We start from the raw sequence: 19,960 nt of genomic DNA on the forward strand, positions 1-19,960 counted from the left end.
ATACTTGTGCAGCTGCTTCCCCTCCTTTGCTTATCCTCACCACAGGTATCATAGATCTTTCCTTTGTCTTTTGGGTCAACAACAATCTTGATTCTTAGGTTTTGGCGTTCAGTGGTTTACATGTATATAGTATCATTGGGAAAATATTGGTGTGGAAAATTGACTTGCTTTGTCAGAGGTCAGTTTTGGATTACAGAAAATAAACTAAACAATTTCTTTAAAACAATATAGCCTATTCTCTTCCTCCTATTCAGTTCTATACTTAGGTGATTATTCTTCTATATTGCAATTTCTATGTCATCATATAGAAGTTAGAATACTCTGGTATTAGAGTTCAAATATGATGGTTCCACTTAAATTGATGATAGGTAGAGATCACTTTGGAAATGACAGATTTATTCCATTTTCATATATTTTTTCTTTCATGTTTCACCCCCAAATACTTGAGAAGATAGCACTTAATTGGGATTCATGTCTAGCCTTTTGCCAGCTTGTTTTTATCTCCATTGTTTGTTTGTTTGCTTTTGCCATTTTGTGACCAAATACAACTTTTAACCTTCCTTCATAATGTTTTTTCAGCCTATCTTTTAATTATTTTGGAAAATTCCTGAAATTACAGAAATATATTTATATTCCACCTAGAAAGTATATTGATAAAACAGGAAAAAAATTATAAAATCTCCTTCAAACCCTAGAAAATGAAACAAAACAAAAACAGGGAAAACTTTGTAAATATCAATCTCAGCATTATTGGATGAACAGAACAATGAAGCAAAATGTTATGATTTTTTAAAAAAAAGTCATAAGCAAATGATAAAGTCATGTAGAACCTAAAAATATAAAAATTATTTAAAACCTGGTATCCCTGATTGTTCATACACAAATTATAAACAGTGAACAAGAGAAAGGGCTTGTAGGTGAATCTGTATTGTTCCAGTAGTTGCTCTCCATAATCTATTTGCTTCTATCTTTGAGGAAGGCCTCACATTGATTAAATAATGGGTTAAACTATTTCTGGCAGCATATTCAAGTGTGGTACCCTACTTAACAATAGATCCTTCCATTAGATTGGCAATTACTATTTAAGCCCTAGACTCCTGGCAAATCTCATTGATTATGCTTCCTTGACTCCTGATTATATAACCAATTAAGTTATTTGGATTAATGAGTTCATGACAAGTAGTTTTAGCAGATAAACTCAGATCTCCCTAAGAGTTTTTCACCTCTGGAAGGGTAGATTCAATTCCATTGAATATGTTGTTGCTGTGAACCATGGGAAAATGATAGTGTAGCATTGCCAACCAATGTCACTTGATCAACTCTAGAGATGATCCCTCCAGGTCAGAGAGGAGGTATGTGGTTGAGATGATGCAGAAAAACTTACACTGTTGCTTCCTGGGAAGAGCTATTTTACTGGCTTAGGTCAGTGAAAAAAAAATTGGTTACTTCCTTTGAGGATACTCAAATATGATCACGGAGAACCATATAGTACATTGAACAATGAATTGAAAGATGACAGTTCATCCTTATTATTAATTTTATTAACAATAGTAATGGATCACTCAATTGAATTTGTTTATATATCCTGTAATACCTGGTCTTGAGCTCCTGAACTTTCTTATTTCCTTAATCTTACATCTTCTTTTTCCACTGGGAAATCCATACTGTCAGAGAGGGACCATAAAGTTCAGGGTGGCCGGGGACCTGCTGGAGGATGGAATATTGATAGCAGAGTTGTGTATGTCCTCTCTCAATTTGTTGATTATTATACCAAAGATTTTAAAGATGGAATTAATGGGTACAGTTAGAGTGATTATTTTCCCATTATGCATCTCTTCGATAGTTTCTCCTCCCTCCCCTGCCCCAATAATGTTTCCAACTTTCTTTCCATGCAAAACTAATGGCATGGTGAATTTGACATTTAATCCAATTTAAATTTCAGTTTTGTCCATGTCAAACAATCTTATGGGGATTTGTATTTTGTCAAGTTTTCAAGTCTTTGGTAACTATTGTATGAGGTGAGTGAAAGGATAAGGAAAAACAGATGGGAAATCTGAGGGCAAAATAAAAATAGCAAAAAAGGTGAGGGACCATGGATAGGCAGGAGGTAGAGTAGGAAAGATCAGAGATTGTGGTTATAAGAGTATGGGTGGGGATGGGAGAGAGCATGAACTGCAGCTGTTCCTGCTACCTTTATTGGTCTAGGCCCTTCATAATGTTTTGTAAATGAATTTATATTCTAATCTTATATTGTGTCTGTCTTTTATGACTCTCTGCTTGATAAGAACACAAAGTATTTGCTGGTAGAGATGATTTCTAAGGTCTCCTGGCCTCTTAATTATGGTGCCTTTTTATGTAAGTTAAATGTCAGTAAGAAATGATATAAAATTCACTGTCTTTATCTTTGTCTAGTCCCCATTTTTGGCATCAACAGTTTGAATAGATCATGTTGGAAATGTAGCAACTGTTTATATTGCCTTCTTTTCACCTTAACCTTTCTCTTAATTTAGTCCTGGTTTTGACCTTTCTCTAAATTCACAATCTGACTTGGAAATATAGCTGATTTGGAAATTCCTTTCCCTTTGATGGTAAGTTGTTTCATCTTTACCAGTCAATTTAATTTTTTTGGTACTGTCTTTGGGGGCTCACTATGGCCAGTGGCTTTTGACTCTTTTGTGGAAAAAAAATTGTGAGTATAGAGTAAAGCCTTTGTTCTTTTCCATTTCTTAATTCCAACTGACTTTTTCCAACATAATACAAATATTTGTATTATATACATATACTTGTTTTATCTCCTCTTGTGTTCACTTTACTGTTACTGAAGTTAATGCTCATCAAGGTAGCTGACTTGCTTTGAAGAAATTTGAGAAATATTCATAGAATTTCTTTATTTTCTAATCTTCTAAGCAAGTACATCCACATAATTTTCATTTGTTTTATTTTTATTTTTTCCTTATCTTTATTGTAAGAACTGTAAGCAACATGCCTGAGTGTTTTATCAATTCATGTTTCTTACTTTCCTTGGATTCATAATGAAACCAAAATCAACAACTTTATGTTATTACTATAGAATGTCATATAGGCAGTACTACACTATAATGTAGACTATCTAAACAGCAAATGGAAGTAGACAAAGGCATCCCATCACAAACACAACATGCTGAAATAATGATTAGGAATTACAGTTATCTGGACGTGTAATAGAACAAGCTGTTGACTAAAAACAATATAACATCTTTGCTTTAATTTGTGATGATTTTATTAATAAAAATGTAGAGAAAGCTACCGTGGCCTACTTATAGTTCATCTCTGACTTTCACACAGATTTAGATTCAACATATGGGTATTTTGAATGATTATTAATGTCTTATCTGACTCAAGCCCTTATACCAATTTGAAATTAAAGATTCCCAGATAAAACAGAGCTCTTAATAACTAACTTACTAAAATGAAAACTGATGACTTAGAGACCATGCACTGAAATAACAATATATGCAATTCAAAAAAAAATTGAAAGATAAAGCAACAGAAAACATTTAACCACCTATCTTTGAGTAAAAAAGAAGCTGGTTTCTGACCATTAACAACCATAATATATTTAGGTAAGCATCAATTTCATCCTAAATTTTGTGATACTATGAATAAGCTTAATGAGAGCTTTAAGTATGTTAAATTTTCAGGAAATAGATTTAAAAAGAGGCAAAGAAAGGATAGATAAATTCAGTGGCTTAAATTTTACCAAGTCAACTTGAAAGAAATAGGAAATAACAAAATGGTAATGATGATGTTGATAATAGCAATTAACATTTACATAGCACTCACTCTGTTCCAGGCACTGTGCTAAGGCCTTTACAATTATTATCTTATATGATCCTCACCCTAGTAGGTAAGTGCTGTTATTCTTCCCATTCTACAGATGAAGAAACTGAGGCAGAGGTTAAGTGACTTACTCAAGGTCACAAAGCTGCTAAGTGTTTGAATTCAGGTCTTCTGACTCCAGATCTCATGATCTATCCACCAGACCACCTAGGTGACTCTATAAAAATTAATTTTTTAATTAATTAAATTAAATTTGTCAAGTTTCCAAGCCTTTGGTAACTGCTTGTGTGAGGTGAGTGAAGAGATAAGGAAAAACAGATGGGAAATCTGAAGGCAAAATAAAAATAGCAAAAAAGGTGAGTGACCATAGAAATAGAAATAATTCTAATGAAAATAAAAGATGAAGCATTCCATATAGACTGATGAAGTTGTACAGAAAAAGAATTGAACAAGTCTGATTTCAATAAAACTTGCACAAAATATGAAAGCAAGAGTAAATAATGGAGAATATTTGGTATGGAAATAGTATGCTTATTTTCAGAAACACTCAAGGTTAGATTGAACTGAGGTCAACAATGAATATTAAGAACAGCAAAAAGACTATTATTTTATATTGTTTTGGGCAAGAAGACTTACATGAATGCAACTTTAAAACACTTTGAAAGAAATGAAGTAGACAAAGGATATAGAATCATTAATTCTTCATGACTGTGTCGTGGTGATATAATTAAAGTGGTAATAGTACATTTGATTAATTTACAGATTTAGTACTACAATAATAAAACTATTAGGGATTTATTTAATAGAACTAGACAAAACTGAATTGAGTCCTCTATTACTCCCTTTCTCCTGATTTTTTGTATGCTTCTTATGACCATGATGAAGTCTCATCTATCCTTATATCTGACATATTCATCTTGTCATCATATATTTTCCCTTACTTTCACTGCTAAATTGCATATCCAATCAGTTTTGTCGATTCTAGTTTTACAGTATCTCTTTGAAATATTCATTTGTTCATACTCACAGATTCATTGCTTTAATTCAGGCCCTTATTATTTCCCATTTGGATTATCATAATAGTTTCCTAATTTCTCTCTCTGTTTTCCAGTTTCTCTCCATTTAATTTGAACTGAAAATTCACACAGTTACACATGCCCTCCATGACTTTAAAACATTTAATAGTTCTTAATTTCCATTAAGATAAAAATAAAAACTTTCAACCTGACATTTAAGGCCCTCAATAAATGTGTTTCTAACTTACTTTTCTAGCACATTTCACTTTATTCTCTCTTACATATGCATTGTTTCAGCAAAAATTTACTGCTACTTGTTTGCCAAGGTTAGCATTACATATTATTCCTCTTTGTATTTGTGAAGCCCATTCCACATGAGTGGAAGGAAATTGCTATTCATTCTTTTTTTAAATTTATTTTTAGTTTTCAATATTCATTTCCCAAAGATTTTGAATTACAGATTTTCTTCCTGTGTCTCCCCTACCCCCACCTGAAGATGGCAAGTATACTGAACACCCCTTTCCCCAATCTGCCCTATCTTATGTCCCTTGCAACCCCCCCCCTTACTTTCTTGTAGGGTAAGATGCTTAGGAGATTAGAAAGTAAAAAAAAAATCTATGAATATTTCTCAAATTCCTTCAAACCCAGTCAGCTACCTTGATGAGCATTAACTTCAGTAACAGTAAAGTGAACACAAGAGAAGATAAAACAAGTATATGTATATAATACAAATCTTTGCCATCTCTGTTGCCCCAGGGGCAGGGGCTAACCGTCCTCTTCTCTCACCCAGGAACCACAGGGCTCTTACCAGACTGCGCTCCACACCCAGCCTGGTGTGATAGACCCTTTCTATTGGCCTTCCAAGATGCCTTCAGTGGGAGATTTGTTTCTCTCTGTCACTTTGTGACTTCGATAGCACTAAAATTTGTTCAGAGTTATATTTTACAGGTTTGGAGGTGGTTGGGGTGGAAGCCCAAGGAAGTTCCTGCTTTTACTGCTATTCATTCTTGAAAGTAATGTATTGGTTACATCTGATCTCTGAAGTTTTACTTGATTCTTCTAACCCAGAAAGTGTTAATAACCTTGATGGGTCCCTTATGAAATTATTTGCTTATTTATTTGTATGAATATTGTATCTAACCCAATAGAATGTAAGTTCCTTGAGGACAGGGCCAAAACTTCTTTTTGTCTTTTTGTCCTTAGTACCTAGCCTATTACTGTACAGATAGTATAAACTTAATGTTTCTTGAATTGAAAAAGTAATTGCTAAATGCCAGTAAGACCTCATGAAGGAAATATCAATCCAGAATAACCTCATTTCCTTTGTAAAATAAGGTAACTAGGTTGCTAAGTTAGGAGAATGACATAGACATAGTATTTCATGGTGTAGGAATGATGACTAGATGGCAATACAATTAATTAGATTTGGAATTGGTTGACTGGATGCAAAGATTTATAAATGCCTACTTGGAAAGAATCCTCCTTTCCTAGTGATTTATCCTTGGCTCTGAATTGTTCATCATATTTTTTCTTGGATGGAGGCTTTGATGCCTTATTTCTCAAATTTGCAGAAGACACAAAGCTGAGAAAGTTAAGTAAAACGTTAAATGACATAATCAGCCTCAAAAAGTTTCCAGTCACTAAGAATGACTGGCCCAATGTAATAAGATTCATTTAAATAAGAAGGAGAGTCAAATTTTTCACATAGGTTCAAAAAGATTTATTTCAGGAAAACAATGATGAAAATGTGACTAGAAAAGAGTTCATCTCTTAGATGTGTGCACATTTTAGTGCACTGTAAGCTAAAATTGAGTGATAAGGCAGCCCCCCTCCCCAGTAAGCGAATCCTGCATTAATGAATGATTCATGAATAATATGAGATAGGTGATTATTCTGCCATTTTCTCCCCTAGTCAGACCACAGTTGGAGTATGATATTCAGTTCTGAATAACATATTTAATAAACAATTTCAAACTTAAGTGTATATAGGGAGGATGATGATATTAAGTGACACATACATATTTGTTAAAGGAATTAGGGATGTTAGTGTGGAGAAGTAAATATATAGCAGGGGCATGACATCTGTCTCTGAGTATTTACAGGATTGTCATATAAAAGATAGATTAGATTTGTTTTACTTGTTTCCATAGAGCAGAACTAGGAATAATTGGTGGTAGTCTCAGGGAGTCTGACTTCAGTTCTACGTAAGGCAAAAAATAATCCTAATGGTTGAAGCTAATCTGAAGTGAAACATGTTGACTTGGAAGGTAAAAGTTTCCCCTTCTTTTGAGCTTTATAAACAAAGGTTTGACTTATCAGTAATAATACAGAAAAAATTCTTATTCAGATATGTATTGAACTGTATCTCCTTTGAGTTACTTTCTCACTCTGAGATTCTATGATTTGCTCAGTTACATATTGAGTAAAAGGCAGGGCATAAAATAGGTCTTCTGAGCTTAATATAGTGATTTCTTTGCTACATCATGCTAAATAAAAAATGGTTATAATTTTACTTACTTTTTCACACCTTAAAAGAAGGATTCTTGAACTCAAGAACATAAGGCAGGTAGATGAAATGATAGCTGAAGAAATGAAATATTTCTTGATTACAGGGCATTTTAAAAATGTTTATGAGATGTTTAGAAATGTAATGATATTACATTTGGATGCCTTTGGTTATTTGACTCCACTGTCTGCTTTTAATTTTTTTCTTTATTTTTGTCCTGTGTTTTTGTTTGTTTAGAGATTTTCTTATGTGGTTTCCTGGGACAACTACAAAGTTTTTTTTTCTTTTTAATTTTAAAAATTGATTTCACTTTTATTCATGGTAATAGTACCAACAGTCAATGTGAATATGTGAGAGAGCTCTTATCCTTTTGATTGCTCAGGAGAATGTGTTTGTTTATCAAGTTAAAAAATTGCAATAATACAGCAACACAATAGCAATGTATTTGAAGATCAAGGAAAAATAATGAAAGATGAAATTCATTTCAACAAATATTTATTAAGCACCTAGAGATGAAAAAGAAAACCTCTTCTATACCTGGGAGGATACAAGCATAAGAATTAAACAATCCATGTCCTTAAGAAGTATTGTGGCTTTGTGTAGTTAAAATGGCTTTTCAAAGATACTGGAATTCGGATGCTGAGAAAGGTGAAAAGGAAGGATGACAAATCATAAAGTTACTTTGTACAATTTTATCTTTTCATCTATCTATCTATCTATCTATCTATCTATCTATCTATCTATCTATCTATCTATCTATCTATCTGTTTATCTATCTATTGTACAATTTATATTGCAATACTGTTCACCTTGGGGGAAAAAAGATTGAAAGCAGTGTACAAAATTGAACACATTATAAAACAGAAAAAATGAAACCAATAAAGGAGCACAGAATTTAGCACATAGTAGCCTTAATAAATTCTGTTTTATTGATTGGCTTTTTGATAAAGAGAGGAAAATGTACAAGCAGACAAGATGAAGGAAAACAAACATTCAAGAATTTACTCTATGTTTACTCATAGTCCAAGAGAAGATTATAGTAGAAGAGATTAGAAAATGTTTTTTAATATACAAGTAACAACCTTAAGAACATAATTTACATAGAATTAAAATGATAAGCTTAAATAAAATCTATTATGATTTAGTTGAACTAAAAAAGTAAAGGTAGCAATCATGATTTTCCATAAGTAAATATAATAAAGATAAAAATTGGGACAGATTACATTATATTAAAAATACAATATATAGGAAATCACTATGTGTACTTAATATACAGACCAAATAGTATGAAATCTAAATACTTAAATGAAAAGTTAATCCAAATGGAGGGAGAGATGGCTAGTAAAATTGCAATAGTGGGGACTTTAATGCATTTCTTTCAGCCCTAGGTAAATTTGACCAAAAGTTAGTTAAAAAAGAAAGAAGTTAAGCATCTAAATCAAATTTAGCAAAATAAGATATGATAGATCTGTAACAATTACTGTATGGGAATAGAAAGCAATTTTTATACTTTTTGTTGTATGTGACCCCTTTATAAAAATTGACCTTTTGTTTGGGCATAAAGACCTCTCCATATATATATAGAAATGCAGAAATGCTAAACACATCATTTACTGATTACACTACAATAAAAATTATATCCAAAAGAATTGTAAAAGAAAGAATTAAGATAATAGAATACTAAATGACATAATCCTAAAGAAGTGGTCTGGTGAAGTAACAAATTATAGAAATGATAGAAAATTTCATTGTTCAAAATGATGACATAACACACCAAAATTTATGGGATGCAGCTAAAGCAGTTTTTAGATTTCTATTTCTCTAAAAACTTCAATCAACAAATAAAGAGTAAGAACAAACCAATGAATTGGTCATGCAACAAGAACAGTGAAAATGGACAACAAATGAAAAATTTCTACTAAGCAAGAAAGTATAGATTCAAAAAATTAAAGAAGAGATTAGCAAAATTTATGGCAAAATATTATTTGATTAATAAATAAAATTAGGAACCATCTTAAAAATGAAGCTAATAAAATAGATAGCTAATCTTTTTTGAGAGAGGAAAATAAAATTAATATAAAAAATGAAAAAATGAAGTTGTATAATGAGTAGAAGTGAAATAAAGGAAATTTTCAGAAACTATTACCTCAATTATGTGCTAAATAGTTATAAAGAGGAAATTAGGAAGTATGTAAGTATAAAACTTGCACATTAAAAGTATGCATTTCAATAACTCAATGTGTAAGAGCATGAATTGAGTCAATAAGACCATAGTTCAGTTTCTACCTCAGACACTTAATAGCTATGTGACAACCTTTCTCAGTCTCAGTTTGCTCATCCTTAAAATAGGCAAAGCACTAATTTAATAGGATTATTTTGAGGATAAATTGAGGTTGCATAAGTACAGTACTTAGTAAAGCTTAAAGGTAAAACTTTAATACTTTTAAAATAAAATAATAACACAAAAATGAACTTCCAAATGTAAAAACAACAACCAAAAAAACCCCACTAAGATAAAATGCATTTACAAGTGAATTATGTAAAATAACAGAAATAATGAAACAGTCAATTCCAATATTACATAGATTTTTTGCAATAACAAAAAAGATGCACCTCTAATTTCTTTCTATGGTACAAGTATGGTTTTTGACATCGATAGAGCAGAGAAAGAAAGCTACTTGCCAATATCCTTAATAAAGTCTGAAAAAATTTAAACAGAATATTAACAAATAGTATACAGCAATAAGTTAGAAAAATTATGTGACCTGATTGGGCTTGTACCAGGAATATAAGGTTGGCACAACATAGAGGGAGGATATAAATATAAAAAATGATGCTAATAATATGCTAAAAATTATAAGATCAACATTATTAATCCAATAAAAGTTAAAAGCTTTTTTGATGAACCCAACACCCATTTCCATGATATCTATAGAAAGCATAGGAATACATTTCTTTAATATAGTAAACAATATGAAAATATTAACATTATTTGTATTGGAGAAAATTTTGGACCCCTTTCAATAATATCCAGGGTAAATAAGGATGCCTATCATCTTCATTACTATGAGAAAAATAGGTAGAAATTCTAATTTTAAGAGTAAGTTAAAATGAGAAATAAAGGGAATGAGCATAGGCAAGGAAGAAAGAAAATCATTGGTTTTTGTAGATGAGGTTATGTTTTATTTTGTAGAAGCAAAGAATCTACCTAAAAATTAAATAAAACTAAATGCAGCCCACTTTCAGGATTAAAAAAAATTCTCATAAATCATCAGCATTTATATGTGTAATAAACAAAGCCCTCTAAGAAGAATTAGAAGGTAAAGCTACTTTTAAAGAAAACTACTGAAACTATGGAACATTTGGGAGTGTATCTATCAAGATGTCCCCAGAAACTATATAAATCTGACTATAAAATATTATTTACAGACATAAAATAAACCATTGCATAAACATTAATTGTACATAGGTAAGATGAGTCAATATAATAAAAATGATTATTTTACCTAAATTAATGTATTATACAGGGCTGTATCAATCCAATTATCAAAGGAATATTTTGTAGAACTAGAAAAATTATAAGGAAATTCATATGGATGAATAATAAAAGGTCTAGAATCTTAAGGATATTAATTGCAAAAGGATAGAAGGAAAGAGCTCAATCAATACCAGATCTCAAGTTGTCCTATAAAGGAATAATCATTAAATCATCTGGTGCTAGTTAAACATTAAAATGGAGAGTAAAGGGGAAAAACATAAGTAGCAAATACACATATTAGAATAGTGTTCAGTAAATCCAAGGACATTGGTTTCTGGGAGTGTTAAGGAGATGTAGGCAGCAGTTTAGCAGACATTAGGTTTAGACCAATACTTTGTATCATATTCCAAGATGAGCTCCAAATGCATATGTGACTTAAATTTAAAAGGTCCTATTATGAATAAATTAGAGAAGCAAAGAAGAAATTACCTTAAATTTATAGTCAGGGAAAAAATTTATAGCCAAAGTATAGAAGAGATCACACAAAATAATATGGACAATTCTCAAAAGTTTTTGTACAAACAAATTTAATATAGTGACAAATAGAAGAGAAACAAGTAACTGCAAAAAAAATCTTTAGAATAAAGTATTTTGATAAATGTCTCATGTTCAAGATATGTAAAGAATTGGTTCAAAGTTGTCTTTACAGATAATTGGTAAAAAAGTGCAAACAGCAGTTTTTAAAAGAAGAAATATAACCTACTGACAACCTCACAAAAATGTATATTACTAATAATTAGAGATGTACAAAGTAAAGCAATTTTAAGGTTCCACTTCAAGCCATAAGACTGACAGAAGAAATTGACAAAAATTGGAATAGGTGAGGGAAAACAGATAACCTAGCTCACAGTTGGTGGAGCTGTGAATTTGTCCACCCTTTTGGGAAAGCAATTTGGAATTATACCCCCAATGTTACTTTGATCCACCTTTACAATTACTAGATTTTTATAACAGAGAGATGAAAGAAAGAGAAATTGAACCTATATGTTCAAAATTTTTTATAATATCTCTTTGAATAGTGAATAAATATTGGAAAGCAAAGGGTTTTTCTTTTGAGGAATACCTAAAGAAATTATGATACATGCATACAGTGGAATATTGGTATTCCATAAGAAATGACAAAATGTAGTTTCAGAAGAAACTGAAAAGATCTTTATGAACTAATGAAGAGTGAAATGAACAGAACTAGGAGAAAGAAATATACAATAAAACATTATGGAAGAAAAATGACTTTGAAAGATAACTGAAAAATGCAGTGATACACCATTTTTCTAGGTGATTGATGACTAAACATGCCACTGATGTAATAAATTTACAACATAAAGAAATACATTTTTGATCATGACCAATGTAAGAATTTGTTTTGTTAGACTATATGATTAGGATAATTTAGTTTTAAATTTATCAATATTATCATGTTTCTCCTCCTCTTCCTCCTCCTCATGATCATTATTTTGTCCAATTACAAGGGATTTTTGGAGGGACAGATTAATATACACTAAAACAAATAAATAAAGTTATTTTTAAACATTAAATAACACACATATATCTATATCTATTTAAAACTTTTTCTGATATGGTGTCCATAGATTTTATCAGGTGGTCATAGGCATTCATGCCACACACACACACACACACACACACACACACACAAGATAATGAAGTTCTGTTCTAGTTTCTCCATCCTTCTAATCCATTGTATTGCTGCCAAAAATAATTTTCATAATGCAGTTCTTTATTCATGCTATCCTCTGCTCATAAATTGGCCACAGAATTAATTAAAAGTCCTCAAGTAGTTTTAATTTGGAGGTCTCCATGATTTCTCTTCAAACTACCATTTCAGGCACATTTCACACCCATTCCTTTCCTATTCAATGTTTATTGATTTCATCTGTTTCTCTTACCTCTATTCAATCACATAAGCTACTCTATGGAATGTATCCCTCCACAGTTCTCTCTGAATCCTCACTTTCTTCAGTACTCTGGTTAGATAACATGTGATACATCCATCTAAAGACTGCTTCTTCCCACTCCAATTTTACCATACAGCTTCTGTACACTTTTGCTTTGTCATTATATTCTACCTTGCATTTTGGTCTTTAGTATAAATTTTAAAAAATGATTATGAAATGAGAGATATCACTGTAGGCTATAGTATAGAAAGGTTCCAGGAAGGAAGAGGGACACTATGGATATTCAAGGATCAGTAGAATTCAAATAGGTGAGGGAAAGAAGAATAGTTCTAGGTAGAAAAATGAAGGCATAGAAGCATGAAGGTGGTATATAGAAGGAGGAATTAAAGTCACCTTAAAAATGTTGTGAACAATTGTACTATAAGTCTTGAAACAGTGGTTCTTAATATTTTCTTGTGCTATGATTCTCTTTGTCAGCCAGGTAAAGCCAATGGACCCCCTTCTCAGAATAATGTTTTTAAATGCATGAAACTAAATATACAAGTCAATAAGCATTTTTATATAATTTATTTATTTTCAATTTTCAACATTTAATTTCACAAGATTCTGAATTCCAAATTTTCTCCCCATTTCTCCCCTTCCCCACCCTAGGACAGTGTGTACCCCAACCATCCCTTTCCCCTATGTGTCCTCCCTTCTATCACATCCCTTCTCCCATCCACCTCCCCTCTCTTTTCCTGTAGGGCAAGATAATTTCTATAGCACATTGCCTCTGCATCTTATTTCCCAGTTGCATGCAAAAACAATTTTTAACATTCACTTTTAGAGCTTTGAGTTCCACATTCTCTCTCTTCTTCCCTCCCCACCCACCCTCATTGAGAAAGCAAGCAATTTGATATAGGTCATACATGTGTAGCCATACAAAACACTTTTGTAACTGTCATGTTAAAGACAAACCACATTTCCTTCTATTCTTTCCTGCCCTCCATTTATTCCATTCTCTCCCTTCACTTGTCCCCCCACAAAAGTGTTTGCTTCTGATTACCCTTTCCCCCAATCTGCCATCCCTTCTATTATCCCCCCTCTCTTATTCCATTTCCCCCTGCTTTCCTGCAGGGTAAGATAGATTTCCATACCCATTTGAGTGTGTGTTATTCCCTCCCTAAGTCAAATATGCTGAGAGTAAGACTTACTTATACCCTCTCACTTTCCCCCTCTTCTCCTCCATTGTAAAAGCTCTTTCTTGACTCTTTTATGTGAGATGACTTATTACATTCTACCTCTCCCCTTCTCTTTCTGCCAGAACATTCCTCTCAATGCTTAATTTTATTTTTTTAGGTATCATCCCATCATATTCAGCTCATCCTCTGTCTATACATACATACAATCACACACATGTATATATACACATATATATGCATACACACATCCATCCACACTTATATACACACACACATATGCACATGCATGTGTGCATATATGCACACGATATATATGCACATACATACATATATTCATACATTCCATCTAACTATTCTAATGCTGAGAAAGGTCTCCTGAGTTACAAATATCATCTTTCCATCCTACATTCCATGTAGGAAGGTAAACAGTTCAACTTTAATAAGTCCCTTTTGGCTTATCTTTTCTGTTTACCTTTTCATGTTTCTTTTGATTCCTGTATTTGATAGTCAATTTTTTTATTCATCTCTGGTCTTTTCAACAAGAATGTTTGGAAGTCCTCTATTTCTTTAAAATTCCATTTTTTTCCCCTGAATTACTCAGTTTTGCTGAGTAGGTGATTCTTGATTTTAATCCTACCTCTTTTGACCTCCAGAATATCATATTCTAAGCCTCCAATCCCTTTGTGTAGAAGCTGCTAAATCTTGTGCTATCCTGATTGTTTTCCCACAATACTTGAATTATTTCTTTCTGGCTGCTTGTAATATTTTCTCCTTGACCTGGGAACTTTGCAATTTGGCTACAATATTCCTAGGAGTTCTTGTTTTGGGAGGTGATTGGTGGATTACTTCCATTTCTATTTTACCCTCTGGTTCTAGAATATCAGGGCAGTTTTCCTTGATAATTTCTTGAAAGATGATGTCTAGGCTGTTTTTTTTCTTATCATGGTTTTCAGATAGACCAATAATTTTAAAATTATTTCTCTTGAAACTATTCCAAGTCAGTTCATTTTCCAATGAGATATTTCACATTGTCTTCTATTTTTTTTCATTCTTTTGGTTTTGTTTTATAATTTCTTGATTTCTTATAAAGTCATTAGCTTCTATTTGCTCTGTTCTAATTTTTAAGGTATTATTTTCTTCAGTGAATTTTTGTACCTCCTTTTCCATGTGATCAATTTTGCTTTTTAAGGCATTCTTCTCCTCATTGGCCATTTGGACCTCTTTTGCCATTTGGGTTAGTTTATTTTTAATGATGTTATTTTCTTCAGCATTTTGGGGGGGGCTCCTTTAGCAAGCTGTTGACTCATTTTTCATGATTTTCTTGCATCACTCATTTTTCTTCCTAAGTTTTCCTCTACTTTGCTTACTTGATTTTCTTTTTTTCTTTTTCGTTTTAATTTTTATTAGCATTTTGAAAACTAGCATAAATACAACAGAAAGAAGACACACTGACACATATATACCCAGCACAACTAGCTCTTGTTCTTGCATCTTTAAGATGAGTTATAGATTAGACAGTAAGAGACTCATTCAGGAAAAATGACACAAGCAAAGTTGAACTCCCTAGAATCAGTGTTCTCTACAGAAGAGTGCCATGACAGGTCTTTGACATGTTTAAGATCAACTGCAGCCTTATCATACTCAAAAAGGAACCAACCACAAAAACAGCATGGAAAAGTTAAGCAATTCTTTGGGGTTGAATACCAAAGAGAGGGAAAGTCTTTTATAGAAAGAAATACAGGCTCCTTCCATTAAACAAGCTCAAAAGGCAACAGTTGCAATGATTTGTCAAGAATGAAAAGCCAACAACAGTATATTCATAATGCCACACCAAGCATTATGGTGAGTTATGTTATTCTAGCACGTAACACAGAAGTCTAAACTAACTTGAAGAGAATGAAAAATTGTCTGAGCTAAGTAGAGTTATGATTACCAAAGCAAATCCTTTCCTAGAGGCGTCCAATTATTAGTGCTCCCAACATGTATAAGCATGTACAAATGTATTACTTAGTATATGAATTTATGCAGGGTGTCTTTGAAGCAGTGTTTTCACCCTAAAAGGTCACTTTGTCTATCTTCAGTGGTTTTTGTTCTTGAAGGTTATAGCCTTTCCCAGAGTCTGTGCAAATGCATCATCAATGTATAAGAACCTTTTGGGGGGCAGGGTGGGGCTTGGGGTGGGAGGGGGCAAGGTACAGAACTGCTACCACATCAAGTTGCAGCAAAGCCCATCTAAACCCTTTATTTTTACCTAACAAGTCTAAGACCTAATAAACAAAGAAGCTGAAGCATCACTAAGACTATACCACCAGTCCTGTTTACTCATATTTGGTCATTAGTAGAATTCTATTCCCTTCTCAGAAGTCCATCATGATGAATGGTGCATACTTGGGAGTATGTGGTTACATTTATCCATAGACTCTTATAGTGAATGTCTTCAAGGCTTTTGTAACACAGTCCTCTGTATCTATGTCTTTTCCCATTTGAGAGTATAGCTAAAAATCATTGTTCTAGTATCCTTTTGAAAAGGAAATGTTTTATAAGGACTATTCATAACTGATTAACTAAGTCCATTTCAATCTATTCTCAATTTAAATTCAGAAAATTCCCTTTCTAATTTTAAATCAAATGTTAACTACCCCCAAATGTTCAAAGCACTTTTTTTAGGCTTTATAATTTAACACTTTGCTAGGGCTATTCTATTTCTATTTTTTTAATCCCTTAAAAGATTTTTAGGTAGCAAAAAATTTGGAGTTAAAAAAAATATTTACATCCATTTATGGGAAAAAAGAAGTGGGTAATTCTGACAAAAAATTCTTTATATGTAGGAACCATATTTAATCAAATCAGCAGTCATAATTAGAAATAAAAAGGAATTTACAAAAATGCATAAAGCTACAACTAGTCAATACTGGCTTCTCCACATCTAAATATAAAATAGATCAAGGCAAAACACAAGTTGAATACTGGCATCATAAAGCCCCAATTAAGCATTTTGCTTTTGCTATTCATTTAGGATATTTTCCTCCTTATACCACCCCTTTCTCTTCCCAAAACAAAATAGATAGTTTTGGATTCCTGTGTAAAACAGATAGTTGTAAGATTAGTATGTTATAATTAACTTACTTTAAAAATGGCCTTTGACAGGTTTGTTGTTTCTTTTTTTTTAAGTGAAGGCTAGCAATTACTGAAAACATTAGTAAGAACTAGTGGGGGCACAAAGTGTCATTTTCAAACATCAACGTGTGATACTGATTTAACAATTATACTCCATCAGAACTTACTATCCCCATAAATAAATAGTGCTTTCAATTATAAAAAAAATAAAGGGACGACATAGGCATATAGATATATTAGCAGCTTAAAAGATGTATATTTATAGCTTCAACATACTCCTCATTTAGAAGATGTCTTTGAAAAGATTACTATGTTGAATTTAAGCACATCCTCAGGAACTGGATATGGAAGTTCTCCAGAATAACAGTATTTCTGGATATTCTTAAGAGGAAAAACATAAAAGAGGAAATAGCCCAAATTGCGCAACACAATTCTACATGATTGCTCCAACTGGATTTTTCTCTCCATCAGAAAAACAAGTCTTGGAGTGATGAATCACTTAGATGAAAGCTCATCTATGGGAATAAAAGGAGAGCCCGAGTCAGAAGGTGACACAGGAGAGTCTGTGGTAGTGCTGACTTTAGCAGGTGAGTTACAAGAAGATCCAGCGCTGCTGCTGTTTCCATCAAGGGCATCTGAAGACACACACATGTCAGGAATTGATGGAACATCAGGAGAAAGCAGACTGCTACTGGTGCCTGGAAAGAATCTCTTTGGTTGATCTTCATTTTCCATATCGCCTTTTCTCTTTATGGGTCCCATCACACTCGGTCTGATACAGTTGATGGGACTCTGACTCCTCCTGGTACCAAATCGTCTAGTCGGGCTAGGAACAGGGCTAGGAGGCATTCCATTGCTGGCAACAAAGGTTTGTAATGAAGGCGAATAGCACTGCTTTCCAATTCCCCTAGTGGGTGAAGGGGCTGGAGATACTGGAATAAAATCAACACGCCTTGGGGATGGTGACTTCTCTCCATCGCTATCGTTCAAAGTTAGAGTTTCTTCCCATGTTTGGCTTATCTGCATTGCAGTTTGAACTTCCCGTTCATGCACAGTTTCTCTGTTTATCATATCCATCCCTTCTTCCTGTTTGATCTGATGAATCCGGCTACTAGGGATTCGAAGAGGGGAGGATGGTGGCAACAGGTTGTGCCGGTTTAAAAATGTAGTACTGTTCCCTCTGGTTCTTAACATATCAACCTGGAATATCTGTGAATTGTCACTGAGCCCATGGATGAACGGCGCGCTGTTGGACCTCCGCAGGCCGCCCCCGTCAGTGCCTGGCGGCAGCTCCAGGTCCAGCTCCATCTTCTCCTGAGCCATGGCGGGGGCCAGGGGGCGGGCCTCAGCTCTGGGCTCCCATTCACCTCAGGACGCAAGGGCAATGGGAGCCAGGGGCGGGGACCAGGAGTGGGGAGTGATGGGGATTGGAGGAGGCGGAAGCAACTCTAGAGGGCGGGGCGGCTCATGCTGCGGCCAAACAGGGTCGGCCGTGGGCGTGGGCCTGATTCAAGGCTTCGAGGCCCACCCAGCAGCAGAGAGCTCGGCGAGGGGCCTGCACTGTGGTCCGGGAGCAACCACAAGCTGTCTTTTCTGAGCTGGAACTGTGAGGAGGGTTAGCTTTCCACAGCCGCCTCCAGCTCCATCATGCCAGCATTCCTCCTCGCCCCAGGACCCCCCTCCATGACAGCCACACAGATCAGTCATGTGATTCCCTGCTGCCTGTAGGCCCACCCTGGGGGTGGGGCTTAACCACCCTCCTCTGTCACACAGGTGAGAGCTTTCTCACTGAACTTGGAAGCTATCTTTGGCATTTGTGGATTGAGGAACCTGGAAACCCTGTAGCTGCCTGGGATTCAGTGCCCTGAGGCCTCTTCAGTCCTGCCTGTGCCAGCGCGGCCCACGCTGGGCTATGCTCTCCTCTGGAACTGGTGCAATAGACTCTTCCTGTTGGCCTTCCAGGTTGTCTTGGGCTGGAAATCTGTTTCATGCTGTCATTTTGTGATTTTTGCTGCTGTAGAATTTGTTTAGAGTCGTCTTTTACAGTTATTTTGATGGGTTTGGGGGGAGAGCTCAAGCAGGTTTCCCCTCCCCACTACCTTTCTTTCTGCTTGTATTTGCATTCACAGTGCCTAGCATAGTGTCTAGCACATAGTAAATGCTTAATAAATGCTAGTAGGTTCAACCTGAACGTTCATAACCAAGCCTCTGACAGTCCTTACAACCCTCAAGAAGCATTTAAGTGATTACTATGTATAAAAGGCAGTGTACTAGATATCAGAAATATAAATGCAACCAAAAAAAGGATAATGCATGAAATCACAAACAAATCCAATTATATTAAAATGTAGTCTGTAGAAAGGAAAACTAATTTTGTGAGATCTAGTGGTGGGTGTAGTATATACAGCAATTATGAAGAAGCATAAATGACATTTCTAGATATTTGCAATAACTTTAACATGATATGAAAGTATCTGCCTTAGGCAACAAAGTCATAATAGGTAGTGCTAATACTTTGGTGATTTATTGCCTGCATTCACAAGTTTGTAATTGGGGGAAATGCTAAATTTCAATTAGAAGCTGATGAAAGAAGAGATTTTTTTTTTTTTTTGCCAACCAAATTCACAGGTCCTTGAAATCTATCCATGCATGCTTTCAGGTATTCATGAATGCTAGCTTAAGAATCGCTGCTCTCCATGTTCCTAACATGCCTATAAAAAGAACTAAAGTTGCTGATTGTCCTGGTTGAGAGGTAAGATTAAGGGAAATCTGTGTTCAGAAAGAACTCTAATTAATGAAAGGACACATGTTTTTGTCTAAGTTTCTCTCTCTCTCTCTCTCTCTCTCTCTCTCTCTCTCTCTCTCTCTCT

At 34.0% G+C, this 19,960-nt stretch overlaps 1 protein-coding gene across 1 annotated transcript; it reads right to left on the bottom strand.

Annotated features, from left to right (window-relative positions):
* Positions 1-16,882: 16,882 nt before the first annotated feature.
* On the bottom strand, positions 16,883-18,417 carry LOC138152853 (PPP2R1A-PPP2R2A-interacting phosphatase regulator 1-like). The gene has a single exon (XM_069076881.1). The coding sequence runs from the start codon at positions 18,411-18,413 to the stop codon at positions 17,586-17,588; it is 828 nt and encodes a 275-aa protein (XP_068932982.1). The 5' UTR covers positions 18,414-18,417; the 3' UTR covers positions 16,883-17,585.
* Positions 18,418-19,960: the final 1,543 nt, after the last annotated feature.

Source organism: Petaurus breviceps, unplaced genomic scaffold, assembly GCF_028583685.1.
Source record: "Petaurus breviceps papuanus isolate PSGF00001 unplaced genomic scaffold, PetGlider_PUasm1.0 90977, whole genome shotgun sequence".
Lineage (NCBI taxonomy): Eukaryota > Metazoa > Chordata > Mammalia > Diprotodontia > Petauridae > Petaurus > Petaurus breviceps.